Below are 8046 nucleotides of genomic sequence, written 5' to 3' on the forward strand. Positions count from 1 at the left end.
GCGCGCGCGAATGTTGAAAGATCAACTTGAGTTATTTGAGCCGGTATAAACACTGGACGAATGTACCAAGGTTAAGTAACTTGACGTTAGTAACTGTTCACCTTGGTGAAAGCTCAAATGTAAACACAGCATTAGTGTCCGACTAATCAGTGAATTTGGAACCGTTTTACCTTCAATTTCAACAACAGACAAAACGCGGCTAGAAATATTAGAGATTTTCTTTTCGACTTAATTAAGACTTTTCAATATCGCCTAAGTATACGTAAATGAGATGCGAAAGTGAGGGGTTTAGAAGTAACAGAAACCATGTAGGAAAAAGAAGTTTCTCAGTTTTCCAGTTACTTAGTAACGGGTGATCCCAGATGAATTGTCCTCAGTGAAAACCAAGTGCAAATTTAGGCCATCGGCGAATAACATATATGTGTGGGTCATTCTCAGAAAGAATAGTTTAATTTATCTCTAGGAGCAAAGACTAAGCTCCTCTGTTCGTCTTCAGTATCCTACTTAGCATGACCTTCAAATATCCTCGGCCTTCGCATTGAACGGCAAAGCTGCTTATTCTCTCTCTGGCTTCACTTTTTAAACTTGCGCGGCCGGGGCGCGGTAAAAGCAACGGGCAATGCAGTCAAGGGTTGTATGAACGTCTCACATCTAAATCGTTTTTGTGACAACATTTACCAAAGCCTAAGAGGTTATAAAGAAGGTCAATAAATCGCTAAAGTAACAATTTCGACGCCTAATTTAAACATAGACAAAGAAAGGAAATTTCTATTTTAGTTTTCTATTAAGTAACATGCTATTCCGAATGAGTTGTAGCTAGTGGGAACATATATGCAAATTCAGGCCATTGCCGAATGACTTATAAGTGTAAATTGTACTCCTAGAGATTCAAAAGGTGAGACGGTTTGAACAGTCCGGAATATCCCGATAAATTAGGAGTCATGACGTCATGAAGCTATTGTTAGCAGGGAAAATGGCGGACCTTTTGTTCGGACCAAGAAAATATGTTGTTTCCAGTCTCGCATAGAGTCTGGCCAGCATTATCCAGGACTTTTTGCGACCAAACGTTGAGAAGGAGAACAAGCGGCCATTTTGGTAGTGGGAGAACGGTGACTGTCTTCTAATCATTGAGTTTTTTTGGTGTCAAGCGACGATGTAGACGCGATTTTGTGGCCAAATATTAAGGTTAGTAAAGTGTACGCGGTATTTTCTAGTATTCACGTATTTTTCATTGAGCTGTGTATATTTTTTACTGGTTCTAGCGTTGTTAAAGTTTCATCATGCCAAATTACACGGTTGTAAACAACGTCGATATTTTGTAAACTCTCTTTGAATTTGAGGCGTTACAAGTGTACCTGAACCGCTGTTGTTATAAGGCTTGAGTAATGCATCGTTCCTTCATTTTTATGACAGTTGTTTTCAATTTCTCTCTCTTAAGTACATGGAAGAGCATACTCGACTGCTCGAGGCACTTTGCCGAATTTTTGGGGAAAAAAACAAAGGGAAAAGAGAGGAAATAAGACGTCGCTAAGTACGCGGACGAAATTAAACAAATTTGGGAGGTCTCTGTTTTGGTGGATTCACTGAATGTGCACCCCAGTTTTATCCCTGGAGAGCCAGCAGCCTGTTGAAAATCACCTACAACACAGAACTGGCAGCGAAACAGACAGGCCAGGGGTAGTCCAGTGATTCCCTGTAAATGGATGCTATCAGTATCCCAAGGAATGGTACAAAGGGTAGAGAGATTGTTTGTGCTCATTTACCAGAGGTTGAGGGCTATGCAAACATGTAAGTTAAGGTTTGTAGGGGGCATCGTACTCTTTTTTTTTGGCATTTTTAAAAACTATACACGCTGCAGCTGTTCCTAGTAGATGATGATTCTTTTCACCTCCCCATGAAGCTTGAATGTACCAGAAAGTAATGTTTTTGCAAAATAACTTTTATGAACGCAAAGACTGAAAAGGTATGAGATTTTAGAATGTAGTGTCGAGTGTTGAACATTACTAATTGTGAAACTAATGCAAAACATTAATTGGTTGTGAACACGAAACATATCAGTTTGGTTAAGAATATGTAATAAAAAATAGAAAACATAAGAGTTATCAGACCACTTGAGGGCAATCTCCTATTTAGTGAGACTAATGTGGTAACTACATTCAAAATAAATTCATATGTTAAAACGAAAAATACATTTGTAATAATATTGACATCTGTAAGCAATGTAATAATCTTCTAAGCGCTTGTGATTTGTTTCAGGTCCTGCATTCCGCCAAGAGGCAATTTCAAGGTCGAGAGTACCTAAAGAGTGAATAAAATAAAATGGATTTCACTTTCAAGACTGAATTTGTTTTGTATACTTTAAATAAGTATATAATAAAACCTTGGGACATGTGGATGGATTGTGAATGCTCCCTTGTCAACCTGTCCAGGAATTATATTTTGATATTTTTGGGTGAATAACTTGTGAAAGTCAGCAATTATATGTAAGTTTTCATAATTTTAATGTGGAAATCAGACATGATATCTTTTAGCACAGTAACAAATAGATACAAGAAATATTTGAAATAAATACCAAAATGGAGAAATTTCAGATTTACAAAGAATATATTAACAGAATTTTTGACCATCCCTGCATCTGACAACACTAAAATTTTGGATACATTTTTTCTAGCTTAGTTTATTTTGTATAAAAGAACAAGAATTTCTAACTCGTACGCGTTATTGAAAATTCTGTTTTAATGATGATTTCATTTCCTGGATTTAGCCAAAACGTATAACATTTTGGACATCTACAATTTATCTTTGCTGGCATATAAGAGCACGCGCGTGCTGTCAATTTCGGCCCGATAATCCCTAGATAAGAGGAAAGCCTCGATTCTCATATCGATCATTTCTGTGCTTAGAAAAATGCAGAATAAAGATGCTTACCGATTGTACGGTCTCTTTCCAAAGAATGATAACAGCAGCGCGTCAAACGTGGCCCGCATTGCGTTGTGTGGTGCTTCCTTCGGTCCGAGGATAGTCGTTACCTGGGCAGAATTGTCTGTGACATGGAACGCGAACACAAACTTTCCTTTTATTATATAATTTGGACAGTATTTAACTCAATTCGAGATAAATATATACCTCCTGAAGGCCGCATTCATGGCATTGGAAAGTATTCGCGACTCTCTTTGTCCGCCATCTTGAATCTCTTGGTTTGTTGTGAAACACAACACTCCAATCAAAACACGCATTCTCATTGGTTGAAACGTGAGTTTCGTGACATCACCGATGTCCTAATTTATCGGGATATTCCGGACTGTTGAAAGGCGCTTGACAAGCGATTAGGAATAATATTGTTCGTCTTTAGTTTCGTACCCAGGATAACACAAAGCAAAAGCGTCTTGTTTGTAATAAAATTGTAAGTAGTAGCAAACACAACAGCATTTTTAACATAAATGAAACACATTTACGAAATAACCATCAGTACACAAATTCTTAAAAGTGATAATTAAACGATATTTACGATGGTCAAATGCGTAACCTTGGAGACTCCATGGGTTTGTGAATCAAAACAAACCGGATATGGAAAATGGACAGCGGAAATGAAATATCAACAGAACGCAATATTTACCCTAAAGAAATAAATAAATGGTCGATAAATCTTCAAAGTAATAACGTCGATGCCTAATGTAAACATAGACAAGGAAAAGGAAATTTCTATTTCAGTTTTATACTAAGTAACATACCGTTCCGAATGAGTTGTACATGTAGCTAGTAGGAACATATATGCAAATTCAGGCCAACTTGAATTTGCCGAATGACGTATATGTGTAAACTCTTCTCCCAGAGATTCAAAATGTCAGACCGTTTTGAAAGGCGCTTGACAAAATGCTTTACAAAACGCAATATTTACCCCAAAGAAATAAAGTTTTAGGCAAATCCAAGAAAACTAAAGCACGAAGTCAATTTCAATCATCGTATAACGATTTTAAGGGTTTCTACAATTAAAACCAGTTACTTTGAGACGAAGTTAATTCGCTTTATTTAAAGAAATGAGCATTTTAAACGAGCCATAGTAAAAAACATACAGCTGATAAAACCATTCATAAAATCAACTCTGATCTATATTTAAAAAGAGGGAACGACACATCTACATCTGCCAATGTGTACCTTATAAAGTAAACGAAATTAGTTTTATTTTGGATGCGTCAAATTGCATCCATTTATAATTATCGGTTTCGTTGGAAAAATGAATTATTTCAGCTGTATAAATTCAAAATCAGCTGTCGGGTGATTCGGCCTTCTTTTATTGCATTGAGTAGTTTATCTTTTTTTAAATACCGAATGAAGTATCTTACGGTTGTTTCTCTATGAAATTGGAGTTTTCCTAATTTGTTTTGAAGGTAAGCCGTGTTAGGGTTAGTATAAAATAACTGTAACTTGCTTTAGAGAGACGATCCTGAGTGAGGTGGAAGAAAAAAAAAATCACATTCAGTGAATGTTTGAAGTGAAATGCTGTTTTGGTTAATAGAAAAGTTTCGTATCGCTTAAGTAAAAGAGTGGGTTAACAAAATCCTTCAAGGATTTTTGCATTTGGACTTTCAGAAAACGGCAACAGCCACAGAAAGCGCAATGATAGATTCTTTGCCGCATGATTCGTTTATACATTACCTTTTAGCCCTTTTTTTAGGTGATTTTGTTTGAGTTAGAATGTATATATTTCCTTATTTTTTCACACCAGCTTTGTTTCCACCACGGAATGACTCCTTGATAGTCCCCACACCAGTAGCGGAGCATTTGATCTTTTAAGGGCGGAAGGGGGGGAGGGGGTGATTTGCACGAGCACATCAATTTTTCGTCTATGTTTGATAAATCCTAGTTCTATTTAACAATTAGATTATGAGCTCGAGATTTCTATCACCCATAGAAATCGAGAGCAAATAATGTAATTGTTTTAGAAACCTACTAGTCCTCTTCACAGACACTTCGAAAACGCCAAGAAGCGGCCGTCAGTTGTTAACAAGGGCACCGTGACTGCTACGCTACTCACTATCTATCACAGAATAGATAGTGAGCAGCGAACGGCATTCGTGATAGAACGCTAGTAGATTTATACTAATGTATGATAGATATTTAAGAAATAGAAAACATGTACCGTGTTTCTATCGAGTTATAGAAACACGAGTGGAAGTTTGGGAGAACGAGAAATGCTGTGGGAACACGAGCCGTAGGCGAGTGTTTCCACAGCTTTTTCGAGTTCTCCCAAACTTTCACGAGTGTTTCTATTAAACAATTAGATTATGAGCTCGAGATTTCTATGGCGTGATAGTTGACCAGGGCGCAGCCCGAGTCAACTATCACGTATAGAAATCGAGAGCGAATAATCTAATTGGTTTAGTATAAATCTGCTAGTCGTTCAAAACGTTATCTAAATCCTCTTCACAGACACTTCGAAAACGCCAAGAGGCGGCCGTGATTTTGTTAACGAGCGCACACTGCTACGCTACTCACTATCTATCACAGAATAGATAGTGAGTGGCGTAGCCAATCAGAGAACAGCATTCGTGATAGAACGCTAGTAGATTTATACTAAACTCGATAGAAACATGGAGAACATGTTTTCTATTTCTTTTAGGAAACACCGCGACGAAAACAAGGAAAACAACTTGTTAACTTTGATTATGAAATGTAAATTCTCTTTGCTCGCGCCATCATTACGTCAACAGCTCGAGCTAGTTCTGTGTTTCTATCGAGTTATCGAAACACGATTTTTAACTAATCAGTGCGCGTATTTTCTTAGGGCTGTTTCCTAATTAATGTTATGACGAAATTCATTGTCGATAACAGGACAGACGCTTTAAAAACTGACATCAATTTGTTTTTTACGATAACAAATTGTCAAATTGTCCGCTCTCGCTCGTTGACGCATTGCATAAATTATAAATTCATGTATCTGTTCGCTTATTGATGATAAAAATTAGCCAATGAGCGCGCTGGAATTTCTGCAGTTATCGGTCTTATCGTAAAAATATATATGTATGATATTCTGTGTACGCAAGATGAGAGAGGACAGTAACAACCATCAGGAGGAAAATACTTGAAAGGAAGAATTCAAGAATATTTACGATGCTCAAATGCGTGATTTTGGAGACTGTACATTACATGGGTTTGTGAATCAAAACAAACCGGATGTGAAATATCAATAGAACTCAATATTTGCGCACAAAAATAAACTTAGTAAATGGTTTGAACCCAAGCTTTGAACAGAACTGTTGTTGGTGACTGACGTTTCGACAACCTGAGCGCAAGTCATCTTCAGAGTCAAGTGAATAGTGTTTGTCAGTCGATGATGTTATATGTCTGGTCCGTTGAACGTGATTGGCCAGCTTAGCCATGATGGTATTGGATGAAAGACGCATGTAAAGTTTGTCATCAGTCATTGGTCGGTTTCGATCCGTCTATTGTTTGTCTAAATGGTCGGTTTTTGGTCCGTCTATTGTTACTCAAATTAAGTCGATCTGTTAGAAGTCCTTTTGTCGGTTTCGTTGCCGTCCTGGGTAAGTCGCTTGTAAGGCGCCGGTAGTTCTTGACTTCTGTCAAGAGGCGTTTGTTCTAGGTTAGTGTAGCAGCTTTCCAGAGTCAGTCATTGAGTCGCTGAAAATAGTTTGTACTCTTGGTTAAGCACTGGGCAGAGTCCTAGTCAATGTTGTGGTTGTTGTGTTGTGGCGGAAGATCCAAGATTTTTTAAATAAAACGGATCTGAAAATGCCGGAAAACTGGCTAAAACAATAAATCTGCACTACATTTGAGAAACACAGTCAATACGTTTAAAATGTCTCTTTCGTGTCGAGTAAATGAAATAACCGAAAAAAAATGATTTTCAAGAACTTCCCTGTCCTAATAATAAAGTGTATGTAGTCACTGAGATGTAGATCACGACGTTTCGACTGCTTACTGCTAGTCTTCTTCAGGCGATAAGGTCGACTGATTGCACGGTATCATTTATATCACAAAGGTCGGCTGTGATTGGTGCATTTCGATCCTCCTATTGTTCCATTGTTCGGGCGAGTAGCTGTTCCCTCAGTGGTCCGCTGTTGTACCGTTCTCCTGTTGTTGTGTTTCTTGATCGTGGGTATCCATGCTTCAGGAATTTCAATTCCACTATCCCTGTTGATGTTGTTACGGTGAAGTTTTATGTGAATAGCTTCCTTGACCCTACGTGTGTAGCAGTGAGGATCTCGATCAATAAACTTGACCTCATTCCAGATAGGATAGTGGCCGGTCTCGTGGGTGTGTTCAGAAACGGCGGAGGTCTGGGTACGGGCGAGTCGTATATCCCTGTCGTGTTCTTTGATCCTCTCCTGCATAGATCTCCCTGTTTCCCCGATGTAGACTTTGCCGCACTCACAGGGAATGTCCTCTCTGCTTCCTAACTCAGACTGCATTCCATGGCTTGCTGTGCTCATCCTTGAATGTCTGGCTATAGTTATCCTCAATGTCATCACCATTATTGTATTTGTGAAGCAGCGTCAGTTACAGCGCCGGAGTACATACTTGATCATACATCTGACAATAATTGATCTCTTAGTTGGGGCGGTCTCAGGGCCTCTGCAGGTTGATAGAAGCCTCACTTTCTGTGAACTATGGAACTTCTGTACTTCGAATAACATTTGGTACAATTATGTTAAATTTGCATTACTTCGTTTATTTTCCTTTACCTCCCTTGTCAATCTCGTTTTTGTTTCATTAGAACGCCTGCATGCCACACTTCGTCCTTTCAAGCATCCTTTTGTTAAGAAATGGATTTACGGAATAATAATAACTGTCATTTGGTTAACGACTACAGCCAGGGAATCAGCTCAAATTGTGTTAAAAGAAAAAGGTATTTCATACTTTTACATTAATTCCACCTTGTATCTTCCATTTTATCTAATTTCAATTTTTCTTATTTGTCCTTGTTATATTCTAATTGTTGTCAAAGTTCGATGCGGTCGAAGCATCTGTAAAAGCAACTTAATTGAACATTTCTTGAGATTAAGTAGTGCCTTATTCCCTTTCTAA

General features: G+C 38.1%; 1 protein-coding gene and 2 long non-coding RNA genes across 3 annotated transcripts; 2 read left to right on the forward strand and 1 right to left on the reverse strand.

The window, feature by feature from the left end:
- The first annotated feature begins 916 nt into the window (after positions 1 to 916).
- On the forward strand, positions 917 to 2336 carry LOC149097831 (uncharacterized). The gene is made up of 2 exons (XR_016203949.1): positions 917 to 1185; positions 1439 to 2336. It is a non-coding gene; the product is annotated as an uncharacterized LOC149097831 (long non-coding RNA).
- LOC149097832 (uncharacterized) lies at positions 2112 to 3276 on the reverse strand. Its single transcript, XR_016203950.1, has 3 exons — positions 3127 to 3276; positions 2929 to 3043; positions 2112 to 2298 (listed from the first exon to the last, which is right to left on the reverse strand). It is a non-coding gene; the product is annotated as an uncharacterized LOC149097832 (long non-coding RNA).
- Positions 3277 to 7398: 4122 nt separating this feature from the next.
- LOC149097833 (dopamine receptor 2-like) lies at positions 7399 to 8046 on the forward strand. Its single transcript, XM_089277969.1, has one exon. The coding sequence runs from the start codon at positions 7399 to 7401 to the stop codon at positions 8044 to 8046; it is 648 nt and encodes a 215-aa protein (XP_089134095.1).

Source organism: Orbicella faveolata, unplaced genomic scaffold (genome assembly GCF_042242905.1).
Source record: "Orbicella faveolata isolate gen_17 unplaced genomic scaffold, um_ofav_v1 contig_46, whole genome shotgun sequence".
Classification (NCBI taxonomy): Eukaryota; Metazoa; Cnidaria; class Anthozoa; order Scleractinia; family Merulinidae; genus Orbicella; species Orbicella faveolata.

Bases quoted from the DNA above. Each gene is read 5' to 3' on its own strand.
- LOC149097833 (XM_089277969.1), top strand. From the start codon at position 7,399: ATGTCCTCTCTGCTTCCTAACTCAGACTGCATTCCATGGCTTGCTGTG.